At 48.2% G+C, this 25,580-nt stretch overlaps 1 protein-coding gene across 2 annotated transcripts; it reads right to left on the reverse strand.

Moving 5' to 3' along the window:
- Positions 1-499: 499 nt before the first annotated feature.
- Positions 500-21,569, reverse strand: MEF2D (myocyte enhancer factor 2D). Of its 2 annotated transcripts, XM_006861596.1 has the most exons (11): positions 21,376-21,569; positions 20,620-20,823; positions 18,956-19,093; positions 17,699-17,909; positions 17,413-17,469; positions 15,471-15,661; positions 14,916-14,936; positions 13,466-13,595; positions 3,041-3,278; positions 2,262-2,568; positions 1,782-1,950 (listed from the first exon to the last, which is right to left on the reverse strand). In XM_006861596.1, exons 1-11 carry the CDS (start codon positions 21,427-21,429, stop codon positions 1,939-1,941), a joined length of 1,563 nt encoding a protein of 520 aa, XP_006861658.1. In that variant the 5' UTR covers positions 21,430-21,569; the 3' UTR covers positions 1,782-1,938. The 2 variants fall into 2 exon arrangements, with proteins under 2 accessions (XP_006861659.1, XP_006861658.1); XM_006861597.1 differs by lacking the exon at positions 14,916-14,936 and having other exon boundaries at positions 500-1,950.
- Positions 21,570-25,580: the final 4,011 nt, after the last annotated feature.

Raw genomic sequence — 25,580 nt, forward strand, 5'->3', positions numbered from 1 at the left:
GTCCACTCAGACACATAAATACAAGATGCCTTCATGAACACATTCAGGTACTTGTGTGGTCACACACACCCCTCTGCTTCTGGGTCCTTTCTGCGTCAAGTGTCAAATACTGCAAGGTCATAGAGACGGGCAAAGACAGTCAGTCACTACTAAACCGGGCCTTGTCTAACTCTACTCTCCAATCAGAATGAAACTCCAGAGGCGTGCTACACCCCTGGGACAGAGGAGTGGACTTGCGCAAAGGACTGGAGCAGACCCTGCCTGCCTGCCCATGTCACCCCAGCCCAGGCCCTGTAGGGCAGGGGGTAGTGGTGGAGAAGGGGCTAGGGACTGCCTCCTCCAGTTTGATTTGATCTTTGATGCAGCCCGAGGTCTCAGGACCCTATGTATGCTTCGGCTGTCCCTGGGGCCCTTCACCACTGCCCCCACTGAGGGGGCAGAAGTGAGGGGCAGACTCAGGGTAGGGGGTGGAGAGCAAGAATAACAGCAGAAGAATCTTGTCTGTACAGTACGGGCCGTTTGAGTCATTATTATTACAATATACTTTGACAAAAATAGAATCTCATTTCATATCAATACAACAACAACAACAAAAAAAAAAACCAACAGTTTCCTAGACTGTTACACCGCTAATGTTTTTCCAAAGGTTGCTATTTACAATTACAGTAGCCAAGAGGGAAGGTGGGGTGCGGCCTGGGTTGGTGGTACAGGAGGTAGCGAGACAATGAGGGTGCCAAGAGCAGGGAGGTGGGGTCAGGAGCAGAGGAGCTGGGAGGAGGGGCTGGGGAGAGGAAGCAAGGAAGCATCAGGGAGGCAGACCTCCTCTGCCCCTCCCTCCATCCCCACAGACCATCCCAGTGTCTACTCCTCTGGGTTTGTGTGCGTGCAAGGAGTCCCCTCACTGACACTTGCCCCTGAATGAAAGGATCCTTGGGGTGCACCTGCCTCCCTTCTGGTCCTCAGGCCCCCAGGGAAGCCCAAGACTGACTCTGACTGAGACACTTCATGTGAGTTCTTCTCCCTACTTGTCCCTGCACATTGTGGCCAGCTTACAGGGCTGGGATCAACTGAGGGATGGGAAGCTATTGCACTGTGTATTTTAGAGAAAAGGCCGGGGAAGGGATGGGATCCAGTTCACCCCTGGCCCCAACTCTTCTGCCCCTCCTCAGCCCGCTCCTCATGGCTCTCTTTGTCTTTCTCTCCAAATGTGCTTCGAGAGGTGACCCACCCCAGGTCCTTTCCCCTAGCCTCTGATTTCCCGGCAGTCCTCTCAGTCAGCACCCACACACCTACAGGGTACAGCTGAAAGGAGAATCAGTGGGCATCCTGTGTGGGTGCAGGGGCAATTGGGGTATTCTGCCCCATGTGCCTGTGGCCACATGAACAGCCCAGAAGCAGAGCCTCTGAGTTCAGAACCTCTGCCTCCCTTTCCCCCTGAAACACAAACCCACCCATCAAGTCAACTTTGGGGTTTCCATCTACTGTATGGGTTTTTGTTGTTTGGTAGTTTTTTGGTTATTCCCCTCTATCTGGGAGATGGGGTGAGAGGGCTCCGCGGGCAGGGCTTCAGCACCTGTCCTTTCCCAAGGCTTGCTGGGCTCCCCACCCCATCCTGCAGCATATGTGTACAACGTGCAAAGTGTCCCCCCCTTCCCGCAAAAAAAAGAGACCCCCCCCCAGCCAGTGAAAATGGTGGGGGTATAGAGAGAGGGGATGGAAGCATCCCCTCTCCAAAGCGAGAGTCCAAATTGAAAAAAAAATATAATAATAATAATAATAATAATAATATAATAATTATACACAAATGTAACCGTCAACAGGACACGGAGCACAAGAAAGGATGTGGGGTCGAGCGGGAGGAGCCCAGGACAGGGAGGGGTGGGCGGTGAGATTGTCAACTCTTCATCAGGAAGGCTGAGAGGAGGGGAGTGGGAATCGTCACTTTAATGTCTGTGAAGAGAGGAGATGGAGAAGGGGGTGAGAGGGGGTGGCCCAGATTACAGGGCGTGCACCCCCCACTCCCTTCTCTACAATAGGACCAGGACTCAGTTGGCGGGGGCCAGCTCTGAGAGGGAAGAAGTCATTGAGCAGGGGACTGATGCTGAGCAGGTAGGAGATTGGCTTTTGTAGAGGGAAAGGGCTGGTAGAAAGGCTAGCTGGGCACAAGGCCTCTCAGGTGGGAGATAAGATAGGTTGGGGGCACGTGGGACAGTCCCTGGGTGTAGCAGACACTGCAGACTGAAGGGGTAAAGCTACAGTACCCAGGTATCGAGCCGCATCCTCTTCAAAGCGGAGCCCTCAGCCTCAGGCTCTGGGGCTGGACGCAGTAGGCCCAGTGTGGACCCGAAGTCTCCCCGTCCGTCATCCCGGTCCCCTGTCTCATAGGAGCTCCCGGCTGGACTGCTGAGACCATCACCAGGCTCTGGGCGGGCAGCCGGAAACACAGCAGGAGGCGGTGGCGCAGGGCTGCGCTCACGGCTTGGGGACACAGGTTCTGACTTGATGCTAATATGGGGGTGGGTGGTGACTGTAAGGGCAGCACCCACATGGGGCAGTGGGCTGCCCGGGCTAGAGGCAGGCAGTTGGGTGGGGATAGAAGGGTTAGAAACAGAATGGATGAGGGACATAAGAGGTGATGTGATCACAGGACAAAGTGAAAGACAGAGACGACAATGGGGGAGGGGGAGCAGGGTATGGGCGGGAAGGGGAGAGACAATGGATGGAGACCAGAAGAAAGAGGTCAGTGAAGAGAAGAGAAGATATAATATTAGTTTTCTCTCGGTCCTATCTCTGTCATCTTCTGCAGCCCAAGGTCACCCCCACCCTCACGCTGGGAATGGCTGGGGAAAAAGGCTCAGGATGGGTCTCCTAGGTCTATACAGGTGACCCTGTGCTGCACGGTGCAATTTGCACAGCCTCACAGGATGGCCACTGATAACAGATGTCCTTGTGGGGAACCCAGTTCTCAGGAGGACCCTCCTCTCTCTGCTCAACTTGCCCTCCCCACATATTCATCAGGAACATCCCCACAAAGACTCACATTAGGTTGCTGAGAGACACAGGGACCAGGTGGGATTGTTGCTGAGGTGGCTGCTGCGGCTGCTGAGACTGCTGGGGCTGGGGCTGGGGCTGCGGCTGGGGCTGTGGAGGCTGCTGGGGCTGTTGTGGCTGCTGGGGCTGTTGTGGCTGTTGCCAGGCGGTGACGTTGCCTAGAGACAGCCCCCCAGGCGAACTGAAGGCTGGTAAGGAGGAGAGGTCTGCACTGGTCAACTGGTAATCTGCAGAGGAAACAAGAGGGTGAGCCCTGAAGCTCTCATGGGGTAGCCACCTCCAGGAGGGCCATACCCATGAGAGGAGAGAGGATTTAATAACAATGTGAATAATTAAACCCATCAAAAGTCAGTGAAGGTACCATTCAGAGTTCAAGAAATGCAAATCATCATAACCTCGAGGTACTATTTTTTAACCATCAGACTGGCAAAAAAAGTAGAAGGTGTGATCAAACTTAGTGTGGGTGAGGGTGTAGAAAAGCAAGCACTCTCATCCCTGTAGGTGGGAGTTTACATTTTTTAAAAGCAATTTTGCAATATCTATCAAAATATAACATGCATATATCCTCTGACCTAGCAGTTCTAGCAAGGAGAATTTATGTTACAAAAGAGCCCTCAAAACATCAGAAAAAGAGACACACACACACACACACACACACACAAAGATACTGTTTAACATTTATTTGCAAAACCAAACCAAAGAAATACTCCCATGTTCTTATTAGTGGAATCTGATTAACTATATTATAGTCCATCTATATAGTTGCTGATGTCAGATGGATCTTGACTAAAAACATACGATACCAGAAAGATGCTTGTATTTTATTGATTATGCAAAGGTATTTAACTGTGTGGATAAGAAATTATGGATAACATTGCAAAAATGGGAATTTCAGAACAGTTAATTCTTCTCATACGGAACCTGTACCTAAATCAAGAGGCAATTGTCCAAAGAAAAGAAAAGGAAACTGAATGATTTAAAATCAGGAAAGGTACATCTTTAAAATCAGGGTTGTATCCTTTGACCATTCTGATTCAGTCTCTATGCTGAGCAGATAATGAGAGTAGGCAGACTATATGAAGAAGAATGCAACATCAGGATTGGAGAAAGGCTCATTAACAACCTGGATATACAGATGACACAACCTTGCTTGCTGAAAGTGAAGAGGACTCAAAGATTACAGCCTTGAGAGTGACTTACATCTCAACATAAAGAAAACAAAAATCCTCACAAGTGGACCAGTAAGTAACATCATGATCAACAAAGACTGAAATTGCCAAGGATTTAATTTTACTTTGATCTACTATCAATGCCCACAGAAGCAGTAGCCAACATATCAAATAACATATTGTATTGGGCAAATCTGCTGCAAAAAAACCTCTTAAATGTGTTAAAAAGATGTCACTTTAAGACTAAGGTGTGCTTGACCAAGTCATGGTATTTTTAACTGCCTCATATGCCTGTAAAAGCTGAACAATAACAGGAAGACCTAAGAAAAATTTAGGAGTCCTGGTGTGGCACTGTGAGATAAAGACTGGACCTCAAGGTCAGTTTGAACCACAAGGTTGGTGGGTTCATTCCTCGGAAACCCTGTATAGGGTCGCTATGAATCAGAACTGATTCAGTGGCACTCAACAACAACAACAACGAAGAACTGATGCATCTGAATTATGGAGTTGGCGAAGAATACTGATTATACTATGTCAGAAGAACAAACCAATCTGTCTTGGAAGAAGTACAGTCAGAATGTTCTTTAGAAGTGAGGATGGTAAAACTTCATCTCACCTATTTTGGACATGTTATTAGAAGACCAGTCCCTGGAGAAGAGCATCATGTTTGGTAAAGTTAGCGAAAAAGATGATACTTAATGAGACTGACACAGTGGCTGCAACAATGGTCTTAAACATAGCAATGATTGTGATGATGGCACTGGGCCAGGCCATGTTTCATTCTGTTGTACATAGAGTCATTATGATTTGGAACCAACTCAATGGCACCTAACAGCAACAACAAATATGAAGAAATCTCTCCAGGAGAATTGCCAAAAGAAAAAAACAAGATGAGAAGCAGTCCATTTATATGGGAAGAAAAATCAAGACAGACGTAAGAATGTTTGTGTAAGCAGAGAAAATATTGATGGAAGATCACACAAGCTGCTGGTTTTTATATAGGAATACAGAACGGGGGTCAGTGGTAGAGGAACAAAAGAGGTGTTTTTTGCCACCATGTTTAATTTTTTTAAGAACCATATGTAGTTACCACTTTGATAATGATATTTAAAAACAAATAGAAAGAAGACAAAAGGTTTATTTAAAAAACCCTACGACTCAAAGCTCCCTTATAGGACAGAGCAGAATTGCTCCTTAGCATTTGAGACTGTCGATACTTACAGGAGAAGCCAGCCTCATCATTGTCCCACAAAGTTGATGGTGGCTTTGAATCACTGACTTGTGGTTAGCAACCCACTACTTATCCCATAGTACTATCACAACTCCTTCAAGATTAATTAATACAAAAAAACAAAAAACAAACCTATTGCCATAGAGTCAATTTCAACCGTAGATAGGGTTTCTGAGGCTGTAAATCTTTATGGGAATAGAAAGCGTCATCTTTCTCCTGTGAAGCAGCTGGTGGGTATGAACTGCTAATGTGGCAGTTAGTAGTCCAGTGCTTATCCTACAGCACCAGTAGTGCTCCTAAAGGTTAATTGGGAAGGGTCAATATATATGTAAGGAGCCCTGGTGGCTCTATGAGTTACAGGTTAGATGCTAACCAAAAGTTTAGGGGCTGGAATCCACCAGTGCTCCAACAATTGCCTGGCCATCTGTGCCTGTAGCGATTACAGCCTAGAAAACCCTATGAGGTAATTCTACTCTGTCAGATTGGGTTACAATGAATCAAAATTGACTCGAAAACACTATAACAACAATATGTATCTGTTATCCCTTTAGCCAACTCATCAAGTGTCTTCTGCAGGAAAGAAATCACAGTAAATGCTAGGGGAATTGGGGCATCCAAAGCAAATGATTTTATCTACCATCCTATGTTCTGCGAAATCCCCAAGTCTTTGAAGACTGTCAACACATAAGTAGCAACAAGGGTTAGAGCAGCTGTGCCCACACACATAAACACAAAGAAGATGAATGAATGTCTGCTACCAGTTCTTTTTGCTCCTTGAACAGAAGGGCCTACAAGAGCAAAAGGACTAAGACATTGTTCTACACCCACCCTATTGTGGAAAGTAATGACTGGGGTCTCTAAGCTTGCAAGTGGCCATCTAAGATACAACTAGTGGTCTTCCTTCCCCTCATCTGGAGCAAAGAAGAATAAAAAAGATCAAAGACTCAAGGAAACAATTAGTTCAAAGAACTAATGGACCTGGGGAACCTCAACCTCTAGGATCCTGAGACCAGAAGAACAGGAGGGTATCCTGCTGCTCTGACTGCTCTGATCAGGATCACAAACAAAGGTCCTGGGCAGAAAGGGTAAAAACATGTAGAGAACAAAATTCAAAATCATAAAAAGATCAGACTTAGTGGCCTGGTAGAAATTGGTAGAACCCTTAAGACTGTGACCCTTAGACACCCTTCAAGCCTGGAACTCAATTCACCTGTGGGTTATAAAGACAGGCCTATAAAGTGAATACCAGCAAGGAACGTACTTCTCAGTACAATCAGCCATATGAGATGAAAAGGGCAGCATTTTCCCAAAATTAAAGTTCAGATAGCAGGAAGGGGCAGGAAAGCTGGACAACTGGAATTGGAGAATCCAGGGAGGAAGTGAGAAAAGTGCTATTACATTTAAGGGACGGCAACTAATGTCCAGAAACAAAATGTATATAAATTGTTGAGTGGAAAAACTACCTTGCTATATAAACTTTCATTAAAACTACAATTAAAAAATAAAAAGAAGAGGAACAGACAAGATGACGGATCGGGTAGAAGTGCAGTGAGGAGCTCTGTCAGCAACAACACAGAATACCAGACCAAGCAGCCTCAGGGGATGGTGCCAGAACTCTGAACCACATATAAAGGAATATTTAGAAGGTTGGAAGGCTTACAGCTAGGGGAATTTGTAGCAGAAGCAAGAAATCCAGTGCTTTCTAATTCAAGGCGCTCAGCTGATCCTGGAGCCTCCATCTTGGAAGAGACCAAGTGGGGGAAGGATCAGAGCAGCCACTGACACCTGACAGAACTGCAGAGATAAAGGAAGAAGAGTGAAAAGGGAAGCCCATCTCCTGATCACATCTACCTGGAGGCAATCAGAAAGCATAAAAAATACCAAAATACACACCCATCTAAGTATTAAGGCGATAGAGAACTCCTGAATATGCCCAAAAAACAGAAACAGATGACCATATCAGCACATGTCCAGAAATGAGATAAAGTGACTGAGGCAAATGAGCTGGAAGTAGACCTATAATCCATACTAGAAGATGGGCAGGCTTTGGAAATGCCGGAGAAGGAATTCAGAAAAAATGATTATAAAATGTATCAAATTACTCTACAATGGAGTTGAGAAAAATAAGGAAGAAGTTAGGAAAGTGTTATAGGAACAATCAACTAAGATATATACAGTACTGGAAACAATTCAAAACCTATAAAAAGAGATCCAAACGATTGATAACAGAATATCAAAAATGGACAATACACTGAAAGGGCAAAGGAGTAAACTGAAGAGATAGAAGCCAGAACTAGTGAGCTAGAAGATAAATCTCTCAACACTACTAAGATAGAAGAGCAAGCACAAAAAAGGATTTAAAAAAAAACCTGAAGAAGGACTAAGATTCATGTTGGACAACATGAAGAGGAATAATTTAAGAATTATTGGCATTCCAGAACAGGAAGAACCACACAAGTCCACAGAGGAGATAGTTGAAGAGCTTCTGGAAGAAAATTTCCCTAACATCCTGAAAAGTGAAATGATAAGCATTCAAGAAGCTCAACGAACTCCAGGAAGGATAGACCCTAAAAGACAATCACCAAGATATATAATAATCAAGCTCTCCAAGATCAAAGATAAGGACAGAATCCTGAAAGCAGCTAGGGAAAAGAGAAGTGCAACATACAAAGGCAAGCAAATCAGATTAAGCTCAGATTTCTCAACAGAAACCATGCAGTCAAGAAGGCAATGGGGAGCCATATGTAAAACCCTGAAAGAAAAAACTGCCACCCAAGAATCCTCTACCCAGCAAAGCTGTCAATCAAATACGATGGTGTAATCAAAACATTCCAGGATAAACAGAGAAGCTAAGGGATATTGCCAAAGCCAACTCTGCTATGAAAAACATCCTAAAGGAAGTTCTGTGGACTGAGAACCAACAAAAACAGACAACAACTAGAGAATGACGTACGTGGCAGCATCACCCTGAACTCAATCAACAAATGGAAGAGTCAAGAACAGAATAAAATTATAATAACAGAGGATCTGGGGGCGGGGTCAGTCTATGATCAAAACAATTACAATGTGAAAGAAGATACAGAGAAACAGAGATTCAGGTGGTGGGAAGGTCAGGTAGATTACAGGATAAAATAGACTGTCTTAAATGGAGGGAAAAATTAATGGAATATAAGGTAACCACAACAGTGGGGTTGGGGTGGGGGGTTTAGTTCAGGTGTTTGGGAGGGCAATACAAGTAGGGGGAGGTGGCGGAAGAACAAGATAGATAGGGGAACACTGAGACAGGTTTATATGGCCTAAGTGGGACAGAGGTAAATAGTGATGCATGCTCAACCTTGGAACAACAGGGATCTGGGATACAGGGATCTAGGCAGTTTGAAGAGGAGAAATAATACTAAAATGCTTGACTGTCTTATGAATATAGGTTTTCCTTGCCTTCTATTGTAAAACAGACATTTGGGTGAGATAGAAAAGGAATGTTGGGACACATGATTACAGAAAGCTTGTAAGCCCGTCTTCAGCCTATAACTGATTGTAATACCTAAAAGGGGTTCTAGAACTTGCCCTGTGAAATAGGTCTCTTGCAAAGCCTTTGCAGAGTATATAAACTTAGGTGGAATCCTGAGTCCCAGCTAGAACATTATGAGGTGGGACATTCCCACTAGCAAGGACAAGCAGACCAGCCTGGAACAGCTAGAGAAACAGAAGATACATCTTCCAAGAAAGATCATCAGGAAAAACCCAATACAAAAATGTCAGCATGACTAGCTACTACAAGAATAAGCAAGCTGCTCACCAGGAAGCCATCAAGGCAAGCAATCAAGATCCTTCAGGACTAACTCCCCTCTAAGAATGAAACTCAAAGGGAACACATGAACAGGCATGTAAGCTTGAAGAGCTTACATGTCTACTGGTGAATGAAAGAAGGGGAAAGGTAGCAATGAAGAAATGGGCTGAGTTAAACCACAGTCCATAGACTCCCAGTGACCTGGAGATGAGAGACAGAAGAGGAAGGGCTGGTTGGTCCAAAGCGTGATAAGACCTGGGGGCACTTGAGCCCATAGGCAAGGACACAGCCACAAAGGGCTAGCGCTGAGAGTGAGGCATCCAGCTGATATGAAGTGAGGGGAGATGCACAAGAACACTAAAACTTGCAGAAAGTACCCATTTGACCTAGCCTCGATGGCTTGATAATCAGAACTCGACTAGAGGAAGATTACAAAACAAAATAGTTTTTGATAAAGAAAACAAGGGTAAATTGTTACAATTTGATGAATCTCACCTAAAGTCATGGAGGTAGTAACTCTAAATACCAACAGAGAGGGAAGGAGTCTCCACATCAAGTATCAATGCTATCCCCTCTGTACACAGGGTAGATAGGGATGGGCAACTTATACATTGGCTACCTAAAATGAGGGGGTGATAAAGGCATGAAGTGACTGGCTTACAAGGTTTCTAGAGGGAGTTTAGTTTAAGAGTATGGGGGGGAAGACAGAGTCCCCCCTGAATAGTTTTCATCTTGTCTAGATGGGTCTGGTGAAGAGATGGGGATAAGATTTGTAAGATTCAACAGTGAATAACTGTTATCATGACTAATTGTGACTGTCACAGTTATAAAGGTAGATGTTTTGTAACAAAAACAGGGAGTGGTTAATCCAGTCCAGAAACAGAGGACCCTAGGATCATCAAGGGAGAAGAGCACAAGCAGAATGCAGGACCTTATCCAGAGAAGCAGTGATGCCAGAGACTGAGGCAGAGATGGGGTCATAGAGAGGGGGAGCAGCTGAGGACTCTAGATTCATGGGAAGAGAGGGACTAAGAGCTGGTGACCAGGAGGCAGACTTGCAGAATGTACCCTTTGGAGGTGTAAATTATTATATATGCTTGAGTGGTTTTTTTCTGTTTTGTTTTTTAAAAAAAGATAAAGTGAATAGATAGAAATACTGTTAACTGATGGTTCATGGAGGGGATTATAATCATTGTAATGAAACAAGGTATATGATTTATTGAATGTAAAACTGATGATACGCCCTGTAAACTTTCACTCAACCACAATAAAAACCTTAAAATAAATAAAAAGAAGATGAAATTTAGAAGCCGGCTACCTGGCCAACTGATAAAAGGTGTCCCAACAAAAACACCAATAATAACAAATAGCAGAGAGACTGCAAGGGAGACGTGCCCGGGCACAACTAGACAAGGTTCTGGCAAATACCCTCATGAGATGGTACTCATTATTTTTTAAATTTTCTATCTTAATGAAGGAACTTTGATGTTTATGCTGTTATAGAATAAACAGTACCATGCAACGTTCCACAATTTACACAGCAGTGTTATAGTTCATGTTGCATCCTGTTTGGAACAGTTTTGACAATTTCATTCTTGAGGAACAGAGGGAGACTGCATTGTGATGGTGGGAGACCACATTTCCCAATCATCCCAACGCTATATCCTTACGCTATATCCAAATGACCCAAAGGGTCACTTGCTCCAGCCCTTTGTTTCTGTGCAAGGAAGGTAGTATTATCTCTGCAATATAGCTGCGAGTTAAAGGCATGAGTTCTAAAGTCAAACTTCCTGGCTACCTCATTTATGGGTCATATGACCTTGGGCAAGTTACTGATCCTCTGCCTATAAATTGGAAGCAATCATTCTGCATATGCCAATTAACTGTTGTGAGCTAACACACATAAAGCACGCAGACCAGTGTTTGGCACATAATAACAATTCAAAAAATTTGCCTAGTAGTATCATTCCTTTACAAATGAGGCAACATGTCCTCGGTCACAAAGCAAGCCCTGGGCACAGCCAAGACTAGAATACAGGTCTCTTTATTACCTTTAAATCTCACCCTAGAGATGATCTAGGTCTGCCTCTGGTCTTGTAACATAAGCCAGGGTTCTGCTAAGTTGATATTTAAAAGGCAGAGCAAGGACAGAAAGGGGTCCCTAGGATCAAGTATTAACAACCCTGGATATACAAATAAGGAAGCCAAGCCCAAGGCAGTGCAGCACCTTGCCCAAAGCCCCTCAGCAAGTGAAGGGGCGAGAACCCCCAGACCTGCACTGTTCCCACCCCACTCCAACTCCCTCAAACCAGGAGGAGGAATGTGGTCCAGAGGCCACCTGGCAGCCCACTCGGTCTGCTATCAGGGTGACCACAGCCAGACTTCTCAGCCAGTGTCAACAAGGGGCCAGGCCTGTCCCTTACCGAAGACATTACCATCACCCCCAGCCGGAACTTGAACTAGGGCCAAAGACTGTAAACAGTGAACAACTAAATAGCAATGTGTTCGTTGGGCTTTTGTTTATACACCTAGGGTCACCTGAAAACACCTGTTGTTTAAATTGAGGTCTGCTTACCTATCCCTGTAGCAAGAAGAACTGGAGCCCCTCATTTATGATAGGATGTGAGAAATCCCATACACTTCCCAGCAGGGCTCCAAGGACAGGCCCAGGGTCAGAACCTTTCAAACCAGGCTGACAACTCAAGACTCTCAAGGCTGGCCTTCTTAGGGCCTGTTCTGGTCTTACTGACACCAACCAACCTTTCCACTGCTTCAAAAAGACTGGCAGTGGGGCACAGGAAAATGGTGACTCAGACATCACAAGAAAAACCCCACCATTCTGGGATTCCCGAATAACAGCTCAAGGAAGGTCATCTGTGTAGTCCTTGCCACCGCCCCCACCTTGCCCACCTCAGGAAGCCGGCTTTTCTAGTTGGGTCCCAAAGTCTCAGATGGCAGGACTGGAAGAACCTCAGAGCCCTCCTGTCCACCCACACCTCTCACACATGAGGAGACAGCCCACAGGGTGCGGCCATCTGAAGCGGTCCTCTCTGAAGCTGCCTGAGGACGTAGTAATCTGGGGGTGAGTACACAAGTGGGCGCATAAGCAAGAGACACAGACAGCCATGCTAGAGTCTGGTCACTCAGTATGAGTTCCTCCAGTTCTCTTACCTGCCACAAGAGGTTTCCCTAAGCAGTGGGGTTTTCTGGACACTTGTACTAGTATATGGAACTTAGCATGGTTCGATTCTAGGATGGGGGTTTCAGGGGAAGTTTAGGGATCTTTTATTCCAGGCTAATCTCATCACAGGAACATACTCAACCTAAACCATTCACATGTGGGAACCTGGAGGAAAGCAGGTCTCTTCAGCTGGAGCTAGCCCAGGTTCCTAGCTACATAAATGCTCTGGGAACAAGGTGACAAGGCCTTGCCATTCAGAAGTCTTTCTTGACACAGAAGTTTGGTGTGCAGGCAAGGAAGGCCCAGAGTGTCACAGACTGTTCCTGGGCAGCCAGGCAGGTTTAAGTGGGTGACAGAGACGACGACAGCCCTGGGGACCCAAGACAGCCCGGGGACTGGGTGTCCTGTCTGAATTCTCCTACCCAAAGACTGTTCCCATGTCCTCTGATGACTTCACCTTCAGATTCGCCCTTTCCAACCTTCACCAGTCTTCCTCCTTTTTTCCTACTCCACCACCAAGGCATCATCAGGCCAAGAGACCCCCTTCTCCACCTTGCTCTAAAGCCCCTGCAAGGTGCTTCTAAGAAACTGGGCAAATCTACCCTGAGCAGGCTTCCCCTCTGGTCTCCGCCCTCTCCCGGCTCTTCTCTTCCTCATTCCTTCATGTTCCTCAGGATGTCTTGCTGAACTGACCACGTTCCTTTCCCCATTCCCCAATTCTGGAGTCTAGAGCCCGAACCATCTGCTCAATCCACCCTTGTCCTGTTTCCTCCTCAGACAGGAGGCTTTACATTAGAAATAGAAGTTTTAATTTCAGATAAAACAACATATTATTTTTTAGTGTGGAACATACACTAAAAAACTATTTGTGGTTTTTATTTGAAATTCAAGTTAATCGGGCCTCTTACATTTTTATTTGCTAAATCTGGTAACCCTCATTATATCAAGGGTCTTCATCAGATTGGGGCCTTCCCTAAGGAATATCTAATGTCCCTCCTCTGCCTCAAGTACAAGTGCACACATATACATGTCACATGAACACTCACCTGTGTTGTAGGCGGTGGGCATGGAAGAGAAGGGGAGGCCCTGGCTGAGTAAACTTGGTGTTGCCACGGAAACCACTGGGGTGGTAAGTGCGTGGGTAGACTGGGAGACCCCAAGGCGCTGGGCATTGTTCTATAGAAAAGAAGTGTCTGTTAGGAAATGGCAGGTGAGTGTGCTGCCTCATCCTGGCCTTCCACCCCAAGGCTAAGCTGGGTCCCTGAATTCCAAGGCCAAGGTGAGGTCCCTTTGAGTGGGGGACCGCACAGATACACAAACACACGCTGGTGCATTCTAAGAGACAATGAGATTCATGGAGAAAAACATGCACATAGATTCATTCACTCCTACACTCATGCAAACAGGAGGCCACACATTCGGCTCTGTAGCCCCAACAAAACACAGGGTCCAGCCACCTTGGGCAGTATGAGGGAAGGGCTACAGACACTTCTCTTCTCCTGTGTGGTCCCTCTGGAGTCTCCTCTCCACCCATTACACTGTAGCGCACACCCTGGGAGATGTGTGCTGGCATGTGTGAGGGGAATGCGGGGCCTGGCGTGGCGTGTGCCTGCGTGTATGCACACACGTGTGTGAGGCTGTCAGCTCCATCTGCCGCTGAGTCACTTGTTTATTCCAGCTCCACGCTGGGGCCGAAACTGCTGCTTTGTTGGCCGCCAAAGTCTGCCTGCCTTTTCCAGCCTCTCTGGCCTACTGTCAGAGAGCTGGGGAGGGAGGAGCCCCCCGCCCCACTCCTGGCTGAGGGTGAGTATATGAGAAAGAGAGTGAGAGTAAGAGTGTGTGAGAGCGCAAGAGAGAGTGAGCATGCGCCGGTGTATGACTCCGAGTGCCTGAGAACTGGGCTGTGTACAGGAAAGAGCGCAGCAGAAAGGGAGGGAAGGGAGGCCCCGCCACCAGAAAGGACATTCTGACTGTTTCTTGGCCTCAGCTCCCTGGAAAATCAATTCTGCTGTCCAGACAGCATCCCTCCTAAGGAGGTCCCTGTCTTTGATTCAAGAAAGCTCTGTGGGCCTGAATACTGTTAAGGTGGCAGATAGGATCCAGCCCTGTATATAGTTAGTTCATGGGCCGAATCCAGGCATCCTGGAACAAATCAGGTGGGATTTCTGAGGCCTGGGGCTGGCCCACTCTCCTAGCACACACATTAAGTATACACATAGCAAAAGTACGTCTGCACAAATGCGGCACTCCATGAAGACAATCTGTATATACTGGGGCACACACATGCATGTCTAACCCCTGCACTCCCACCCTATTCACCTTTATATTCTGTTTGGCACTAGCACAGCCTCTGGCAAGTAACTGAACGAACCAACAACACACTATACAAACAGGAGACAGGGCAAGGACACACACATACTCCATGCTAGGTGACTGCAGAGCAATGGGCTGACCCAGAATTCAAAGCCACAGCAAACATCTCACAGCCTCACTTACCAAATCTAAATGGTCCTCAGTCTGGGAGCAGAAATAAAACCAAGGGGATGATTGAGTGTCTGGCCCCTGCCTGCCCTCCCCTAAACACACACCCACACACACAAAGGTCCCTATAGTCACCCCATCCACCTCTTTGCAGAGGAGCATGCTGGCTTGCTTCAGGAAAGAGCACATGAAAACAGAGGGAAGCTAGGGAAGCCCCCAACTAAGGAAAGACATCTTCACTGTCCTGACTGATAATGCAGAAGATGCTGTCTCTCAGTCTCCACCCATTAGGAAACCCTCACAATTTCATCCCATCTTCCTGCTGCAATGGCAAGCCTCTTCCACCATCCTCCCAGCATCATAGAATCTTGTCTCCCACCTCCTGGGAGGCTGGTTCTTCTATGTACCAACCTCATTAGGTCATCTGGGGAAAAGGAGCTCATGAAAAGCCATGCTTGGAAGTCCTAACTGCTGGAAGGTTAAACTTCATCTCTCCTGTGAGAGATCTGCTCAATCCTAGTCCTCTCGCCCCATACCCATGTTCCCTACCTGGGCCATCTATCCACTCACCAAGTGATGCATTAATCCCTTTCCTCCCTGGGAAGTGATGACCCGAAGGTCAGGCTTGCGGCTGGGGGCCCCAAGCTGGGCGCTGTGGGTGGGTGGGGGCGGAGACTTGGCAGGTATGACTTTGTTGAGACTGTTGCCATTGGCCACAGGGAGGAGGCCAGGGGAAGCCCGTGCACTGACATAGCCATTCCCTGGAGAAGTGAAAAGAGGAGGATAAAATGGAAAGCATGGGCCTATCCCTAGTCCTGTTAATGCCTCCCTGGCCTCACTCCTATCAACCCGACCCTCCTAAAGCAAGACTCAAGCTATAGTGCTGAGCTATCAGCCTTCCCCCTGAAATCATCCTGCCTTGGAAATAAGACTAAGAAAACACCTTTCACACCCCAGTCACTAGGTTCAGCCTCCTACCTCACTGCTACATGTGTGGGCCAGGATGGACAGGGGGACGCTCTGAGGTTGGTAAGAAGGACTTGGATCCAGTCATTACCTCCTGTCCCCCACAAGGGACAGAGGTTCTTCTTTAGCCAGTCCTCTCCCCACCTTTTCTCTCCTTCGGTCTCCACAGAGGAAGGTCAGCACCTTCAGATTCCACAATCTTCTCCCAATGGAGGCGGCCCACAACCACCCACGATGGAAGAGTAAGAGGCCTAGAATCTGGGCTCAGCGAGGATCCTGGACACCAGGACAAATCACCAACCACTCAGACTGCTCTCTCTCCACAAGCTGGGAGGCTGTGATTTAGATCAGCACATGACAAGCAGCTAACAGATTCGGGGACATGAGCCATTAGCTGGTGGTGGTGGTGTTACTGGCACAGGGACAGTGATCACACAGCCGCCGCCACCATAATTAGACTACAATAGCAGCCATAATAACCATCTTGTATATTTCTTCCACAGTCCACAATCTACAAAGGGTTTTCTCATAGACATTATCTCATTTAATCCTCACACTAACCCTGCAAGATGGACGAGGCATGTATTACTAGCCCTGTTTAAGGAGGAGGAAACTTGAGGCCTGGTGGGCAGAGGTGTAGTGACTTGTCCAGGGTCATACAGATGGCTGGAAGCCAAGCCAGGGCTCTTACTCACTTTCCACTAGCTGGGCTCAAAGACCTCTATGTTTCACTGCTTCCTTCAGGTGTGCAGGCATTTCTCTGGCCCGCTCCCTGGAGAGGGAGGGCTATTCACCAACTACCCGCCCCAATTTTCTGACCTGAGTGCACAATTACTGCCAGGGAGGTGCTATAATGGCACCTGAGGCCAAGCCAGGGGATTCTAAAGGCTGTGCATGTGGGGTGACTACTGCCAGAAATGCCACTTTGCTTTGTCCCCTAAAAGCACGTTGTGCCCCGGAAGCGTGTGGCTGCCTCTATCCCAGTTCCCGGATCACTCTGAGAATGGCAGGAATGTCAGGGTGACGTCAATGGTGACATTCAAAATCATAGTCATCCCGCTGGACAGCGGCACAGGGTAGGAGGGGCTGTCAGCTGCTGGGTAGGGACAGGCAGCCTTTCCTCTGTGCCTTATGGATGCTAAGATCACAAGTGCACAGCTGATGCCTGGACAATTCTGTGACAGTGAGAATGTACAATGCATGTATGTGTTTGTCCATGCGTACTGTCCATCTGGCTGCTAACATCAGATATTCCATCCTCTAGCTCTCAACCATACACTACTACTCCCGACTCAGATGGAACTACCTGGATCTTCCCCTTCAGCTAGAAATGTTAGTTCAAGCCTACAATTTGCCCAGAATTCCCTGAGCCTACATCACTTTAGATTATCCCCACCAGTCACCGCTACAGATAATAAATCCAGGAACTTAGACATCTTGAATCTATATCCACCTTAAGTCCTGGAAGCACCCTCCTCTCCTATCTATGTCTTTTGGGATCCTTGGGCCCAGCCCCATCCCCAGGTAGAAAAGCAGTTGTACTTACCAACAGGGCTGGGGCAGGCTCCGTTAGCATTGCTGAGGTCTCCCCCAAGCATGGCCCCTAGAGGTACAACAGAACCATTATGAGCTGACAGGATTTCCTGCTTCCAAAGTGAGTACTGGGGACTCAACAGGGGGAAGAGGACACCAGGAAAATGAGTCACAGTCCCTTCCCTCAAGAGCCACACAAATGGAGAAATGCTATGGTGGGGGAGGGAAAATAGCAGTTATTGAGAACAGAATCACGAAGTCCCTACCTGTCTCACCTATGTACCTACCAGTCCACTCACCTGCACTGGCTGGTCGCTGGGGCAGGCCAGGAGACACGCTGTTCCTCTGCAGCGCTGGCTGCTGAGGAGATAGGAGTCGAGGATCCGTGAGGGATGACGTCACCAGGGAAGGGGTGACCAGGGAGCCGCCGGGATTGCTGAACTGAAGTGAGCTCTGATTGGACACGGGTACCGTGACAGGCATGGCAAAATTGGGGGCTGGGACAGCTGACTGGATAGAAAGATGGAGAGGCACAGTCAGGGCAGGTCAGTTCCTCACCCTTGACCCATTTTGCCTGGGTGGGCAGGTATAGGTTTATCTAGTTTCTGGGCTGTGGCATCCTAGGGCCAACAGGTCAATCTCTCTACCCTGGGCCCTCTTAAGAGTCCTGCCTGCCACTCCCTCTAAGGAAGAATGTTGGTGGGAGTGCTCTGGGGATCCAGCTCTGGCCCAGAGAATAAGAACACAGCTCTGCTCAGTACAGACAGGAGCAGGACACCTGGAACCTCCAAGTGGAGGTGGGTTAGTCCTCAGCCAGGCAGGACACACAGGAACACGTTAGAGGACCTGAGTGCAGACCCAAACTCACACACACAGCAGTTAAAGGCCTGTGCCATGGATCAGGGACATCATTTAACTTATGGTCTTTCATCCCTCCAGCCTACTGCAGAGGGAATGTACCTCCACCTCTCTGCTTTCCCCTATAACAGTCTGCTTCCCCTAAACAATCCTACTGCGTGTCCCAAAGTGGGGACATCAGAACAAGCCCAAGGGACTCTCTCCCCAGAAAAGATCTGGACAAAGAGCACCTTTTACTTTCCTGTCATCTATGTATCTCACATCATCTACACATTGCTTGCTGGTGAGGGACATACTCCAGGCCTCTCCTGGCTTACACTCCATTCCAGATGAATCCCAGCAAGGGTCACAAGTTTATCATGACCAGGTCAGAGATTCCTCAGTAGTCACCAATAGCCCCAGCATGGCTCAGAGCAGAACATCCATCAGAGGCAGCTGAGAGGGCTGGGCCGCAAAGCCACACCATGCACCACAGGGAGGCTCTGCTCCATGCGACTACTCACGGCCAGTCTATAACTCTGCATCATTTTATCAAATTCCTCGTCTATCTTTTTATATTTCTCCTCCGTCTGGGGGGTCAGGGCAAACACCTCGTCCACCTCAGGGCTCTCACATTCCCTGTGCTTCTTGTGCAGCGCCTGGGGGGGGGGGGAGGGGCCGGAAGGGGGGCCAACAGAGAGAGAGTGAGTGGGGCTCACCCCATAGCGCCGGAAGAGCCCGTCGAGCTCCTCACTGGCGCGCCGGTACTTGTCCTCCAGCAGGGGGCTCTGCTCCAGTGAGTCCTCCCCATCCGGCTCGGGGCTGTCGCAGCCGTTGAAACCCTTCTTCCTCAGGGTCTGTAACCGCACTGCTGTCAGTGGGGTGAATGTCCCTCCCATGCCAGCTTCCCCTGAGGTCCTTCCAGTCCTTTTCTAAGACCCTCCCCATATCTACCCCCAACTGTCTTTATCAAGGTTCCCTATCTCCATTCCTCAGTGTCACCCTTCCATCCTCACTATCAATGACTCTTGGAATAGTGTGTGGAGATCTGGTGGGTGGGGGAGACATTTGAATACCTGAGTTTTGTGGGAGGTGGGCCCAACCCAATGGATGCAGCTGGCAGGGAGCTGTGTACTTCTGAGGTGATAGGTGAGGAAGGGGTTCCATGGGGAATGGACTGAGAGGCTGTCCACTCCTTGGCAAGCTCTGGTCAGAATGCACTGAGAGCTCCCCAGAGAGCTGGCTTACCCAACTCAATCTCTGGGCTCAGTTTAGGAGAAGAAGGGCTGACACTGATAGCAGGGGGTCCCCAGGGATACACATTGGCAGCAATAGGGACACAGAGAGCTAGAGATAGAAAAAGTATGATATAGAAAGGCAAAGAGGAAACTTCAAAGGGGCTTCAAAAAGTTCATGGGAAATGGAGTTAATAAATCATGGAATTTTTCTCACGAACTTTTTTAAGGCCCCTTGTAGCATTTACTGAGTTCTTACTGGGGGCCAACACTGTACAATACCCTTGTCCTCACGCTAAAGCATTTCACACATATCCACTGGGAGTGGGGGATCTGAACAAAATAGAGGTATACCTTGTGGGCCTGGAGTCAACCTCAAAGTTGCCCTCTCCCACATCCCAGTATCTACAAGATACTTGTCTGGTCATTAAAACGAGTATGGATTTTACATTCTAGTCTAGTGTGAATCATTTTCTCTGGTACAAAAATAGAAGAATTTCCTCCAAATCTTTGAGTTAAATTCTTACTCTAGGAAGATGGGCCAGTGGCTTCCTGGGCACTGTCTTCATTAGCACAAAAGTGCTGTACTTGAATGTGAAGACGGAGAAATGGGCTGTCTCATTCAGTCCAGACAATACCCTTCAAAGCAGGCACTAGACACCATTTGTGGAAGAACATGAAGGTTCGAGGAGGCTAAACTCCTGCCCACAGCCAGTAAAGACCTGGATTCTAAAGCCTGTATCCTTCAACAGCTCACAATGTTGGCTCATTGAAAGAAAAAATAAAGTTACAGGGGACCACACGCAGCAGAAGAGATGGAAACAAAGAGGGAGACAAAGAAAAGAAGTCAGCTCAGAGCAAAAGAGAGAGAAATGAAACTGAAGAGAAGGCAGCAGAAAAATGTTATGCCATGGCAGGAATGACAGGGATGGTGGGGGGCGAGAGTGCTGGCCCCACCTGACAGCCAGGAAGCCTTGGCACTGGCCTGTTCATTTACACTGCTCTCCTTCCACCTTGGGTTTCTATGAGAGGATGTGGGTTTGCATGTGTGTGCACACAGGTGAGGGGCTAGGAGGGGCAAGTGTGCACAAGCAGGTCTCTGTGTATGGTTGTAGGAGGGGGGATGGTGCACATGGGTGGGGGCCTACCTCAATGATGTCAGCATTGGTGCGGCTCTCGTGTGGCTCGTTGTACTCCGTATACTTGAGTAGCACCTTGTCCATGTCGGTGCTGGCGTACTGGAACAGCTTGTTGGAGTGGTTGAAGATGATAAGAGCAATCTCGCAGTCACACAGCACACTCAACTCATATGCCTTCTTCATCAGCCCAAACTTCCTCTTGGTGAATGTCACCTGCAGGCGGGCAGGTAGGCAGCCAGGTCCGGCTCAGTCAAGGCCTGCCCCGAAGTCCCAGTCTACAGGTAGCAGAATACAGCCCCTGCCCTCAGGAGCCCTCATTCTCAAGGTGACACACTCTCTATCATCTGGGGCCTCTGGTTCAGGCAAAGAATGACAGGCACCCTTCTATCAACACATGGCCAAGACCCAGCTCTGAGACAAGTCACTGAAGGGAGGGGATTTAGATGAACAGAACTCCACATCTCCGTGCAGAGAGCTGGGAAGAGGTCAGGGGAGAATAGGAAGGTGTCCTTGGGGGAGAACGGAAAGATTCATTTTGGAAAGGGGGGAAAAGCCCAGGTGTGGCCTAAGGCTCGCAGATTGCTCCTGGATGGGGACATAGCCTGTCTGAGAGTCCTACAACACAGGGTACAAGATCTGCAAGAAGGTGAGGGCTCCTCTTTTCCCATCTTAGTCCTTCCCCTACCATAATAACTTTTGAGAGCCCCCTTCTTCCAGGAAGTTCTCTTAGGGCGCTAGCTCTGTGTGGCCCGGGCATCCCCTTACCTGTCGGTTCCGTTCATCAGTGATTCGCTGGATCTGAATCTTTTTCCTCCCCATCTTCTCCGAGGGTCTTCAGTGCTAGGGAGGGGAGGGCTTGCTGGGTGGTGGGTGTCAGCACACCTTACACTGTGTTCATGAACGATCGGGGGCCAATAATCAGTTCATGGTCTGCAGGACACCTTCTGTACTTCGTCCTGGGAGGGGAGGGTCATGACGAGAGGACTGTCAGCCCTCATCAGCCCTAGCCCTGCTCCCTGTGCACACTGGATAGCCTCACAGAACCCCTCTGAGGGGCTGGCAGCATCTCAACCCCATCCTCCAAATGAGGAAATCGCAGCTGAGGTGACAGCCTGCCACAGTCAAGCACAGGCTGACCTCACACTGAGGGCTCTTTCCACACTGCCACAACTGCCTCAAAGGTCTCTGGTCAGAGTGCGTGCATGCAGCTCCCTAGAGTTTGGGTATTAGAGAACCTTACCCTTTGCCAGCCCCCTGCAGCCCCTACTCTTCTTCACAGACCCAGGCTGGGTTCACCAGCTGCTACTTGTGCCTAGAATAGTGGTTCCCATTCTGGAGCCTGGTGCCGAGAATGTGCTGAGAGAACACCTGTCCAGTTAGTGAATGGCTAGCATGGTGTACTGGATGCCAGGATGTGAGTATCCCTGGCACCCCTGGTTCAACCTATTAGAGCGCATCAGACCAGATCTAGAGCAGTGGACTTTACACCCACTCAGGAAACCCTAAGGCCTAAGATCACACAGTAGCACCCAGGGCTACGGAGCCCCTACCCAACTTCAACCAGAGCTCTTCCATGCCAATCTGTTTAACTCATTAGTCTCAATCTATACTTTTTGTTTAAAGAATGAGTTCTACTCTTTTAGATAAATAAATAGCCAACTCACCTATCCCCTTAGAGCAGGGGGCCAGCACATTTTTTTTCTATAAAGGGCTATCTAATAAATATTGCAGGCTTTGCAAACCATATAGTCTCTGTAGTGATGAATTAAATCTGCCTCTATGACATGAAAGCAGCTGTAGACAATGTGTAAATGCCTGAGTGTGGCTGTGTTCCAATAAAACTTATAGTTACAAAAAGAGGCAGGAGACAGATTTGATCCACGGGCCATAGTTTGCTGACTCCTGCTCTGAAGGAATGGGCCCCAAGCCTAGAATCCTAGCTCAATCTAAGACTAGCACTTCCCAACAGTATTCACCTCAAAGCACACAGAGGAGACATATAGGGCCAGCTGACATGCACTGAGGAGGCCAGTGGCAGCCAGGAGGATACAGGCACTAAGAGGAGGGACCCACCCACCCCTGTCTTACTCCACCTCCCACCCACTCAGGGCTACCAATTTCAGAGCCAGGATAGGAAAGAGACACACAACTCTGGGAGGTCCCACAGGATGGGAGGGGGTATGGAGATGGAAAAGTGGCATGATGCCAGGCATGGTCAGACTCCATTCACATGGGCTGGGTAATCGTTCCAGGACTGGAGAGGCCCAGGGAGGGATGGAGGCACCAGATGGCTACAGGGTCTCTTCAGCCCTGAAATTTCAGGAGTCCTTGAATCAAAGATGGAGCTTTCTAGGAGATGATGGAGGAATGCAATGAGCATAAGACCCATGGCTTCTAAAGCCACTCTGGTTGGGCCCTGGAATGAATCTGGACAATGGAAGTTCAGCCTTCCTCTCTGAAGCTCCCCCTGCAGATATCTTGCTGCAGAGTCCAAGGAAAGAGACCCCAGACTCTGAACCCCCACCCCACCAACCAGGACAGAAGTGTCATTGGAATGTTTGAGGGCAGACAAGAAAGATACCTGTAACTAGGGAAATCTCCCATCTCACAAGTATCCCCATTTCCAATGGCTGCTAAGTTTCCCTGGAGCTTTTCCAGCCTCACTAGATATGGCCCCTAAGGTCCCATAAAAGAAGCAAAGGTTCAGCCTCGGCATCTTGGCCATGAGGGGAAAGGAAAGACAGAAAATCTGTGGACTTGGAAAAGTCAGGAATAGGAATACCGCCTTCCACACACACACCATTTCCCTCACCACCAGCATCTTTCAGGCTGCAGAGTTGGAAAGAAAGCTGCTGTTCTGTGCAGACATCCACAAAAAACAATGTTGTCAACCCTTTCCTTCCACATTCTAACTTCTATCACTCTTGATTTTCTCCCCAGGGAGCCACCCCAGCACCCTCTTCCTCTTTTCAATTGTTCTCAAAATGCTCCATGGACCCAGAGTCTCCACCATCTGCCCTCACATCCAACCTGAGGCAATGCCAACACATGTCCCACCAGCCCTGAGTTGCCCCTCCACCCCCTCAACACCTGGGCCCAGACTAGCTCCAGTCACATTATTTCTTGCCTGTGACTCCAATCTCTGCCAAACCCTGACTACAAAGGCTGAGATTTCTGCTTGTCTGCTTCCAATGCAATCCAAATTCTATATTATCTAGAGCTTCAGTATTGTGAGCCTGGTAGGAAAGAGGACAGGGGGTGCATAATGGTGGCAAGGGAGGTGAATGAGTTCGTTTTTTAAACAGGATTCTCTGGCCTGGATTTAAAAACCCCACTCTAGACTGGTGAATGCAGTAAAAACTGAGCTTCTTGGGCTTACAGCCCCTACATCTCTACTATTTGTCTCTCAGGAAGCCCTTTGTTTATAAGCAAATTCTTGCTGAGATCTAACCTCTATCACCTTATGGCCAACAGGTCTCTTCTCCCAAGTTCAGGAAGAGCCTTCTCTTTGTTTTCCTGACCCTCAGAAAAGTTGCTATTTCTATAGTCCAACTTCATGTCTTTGGTTCCCCCAATTATTTACTCAGGGCACCCTATTTTTATCTTTCTAGCATTTATGATAAAGAGCCCCTAGGAAAAAAGTCTTATGAGGCTAGGAACCACATCTTTCTTTTTCATCACTCTGTCTCCTGGTGTGGTGCTGTAGGATAAGCATTGGACTGCTAACCACAAAGTTGGTGGTTCAAACCCACCAGTTGCTCCTAGGAAACTATACTGGGTTGCTATAGTCAGAACCAATTTGAAGACACGTAACAACAACAATCTCCTGTAAGTTAGCTCAGGAAACATGTTTTATTGTTGTGACACTGAAAGTCCCTCTGAAGTCTAACTTCCATCCAGTCCTGCTGCAGTACCAGCATCTCTTACTCTATTCCCTGTGGAGGTAGAACCTTTCCTCTCGCAGCTGCCCCAGAGGGCACCATCTACCCTCCAACCACCTCTGCCACCCCAGTTCTCAATCCTTCCCGCTCTGGGGTTGGCTGGTGCCGGAGGATGAGACTCTAAAGTCTTCTAAGAAGCAGCCCTGAGCACATGGAGATGGAGAGGATGGGGTTGCTCAGGCAACTGTCTCCTGGCAACCAGCTCCCTGGCTGATCTCCTACACCGCCCCCCCCCACCCCCGCCTCATGCTGGGGGAGCTGGGATGCAAGAGGGATCAGGGCTGAGAAGGCAAGGAAGCCACAGAGACCTACTGAGAATCCTCTGAAAGAGACAAGTCAGGGTTAAAGAGACCAGGCCCCATCTATCTCTACTCCCTGCCAAGATAGCCCAAAGCACTTTGATAATTCTATGCTTTCCAGGGTCCCTTCCTTACTGCTGCTCCCACCTCTTGGCCAAGATGGCCAGAGAAGGAGAAGTCCCTGCCGTAGATAGTCCTTCCTCCTAGTTAGCAAATAATCCTCCTGCAAAGAAGGTTCAGTCTGTTCAATAATCCCGTTTCTCTCATTCTATCCATTCCACATTGTTGCAAGGTGTGGGGCAGGAACATGCAATCAACCTTGTCTTGAAAAGAAAGGGTGGCTGGTACCTGGAATGGTACAAAGGGCCCCAAACTGACACCTTCCAAGGTATGGAGGACTGTCCTGTCCAAGCTTCCCTCCTACACAATTAGAGAGACTTTAATGAACACCTGGACCTCCTTAATTAGCCCTCTCCCTAATTACCTAACCAACTGCCAGGAACCAAAGGCCTGGGCATCTGTTCTCCAGATGTGAACCTCCCCTCTACTCCCTGGCCTCTTTCCTCTTTTCCTTCCAAACCAGCTCCTCCTTTAGGAAGCCCTCCGAAGTGACCTGGTCCTTAGATGCTTCTCTTCTAAATCTTTTCTCCTCCACTATGCCTGGTATCTGGAACCAGAGTTTGGGAGAACTCAGGCTGCCATGGAGATGGAATTGGCCAGGATGGCCTTC

This window comes from Chrysochloris asiatica, unplaced genomic scaffold (assembly GCF_000296735.1).
Source record: "Chrysochloris asiatica unplaced genomic scaffold, ChrAsi1.0 scaffold00042, whole genome shotgun sequence".
NCBI classification, from domain to species: Eukaryota; Metazoa; Chordata; class Mammalia; order Afrosoricida; family Chrysochloridae; genus Chrysochloris; species Chrysochloris asiatica.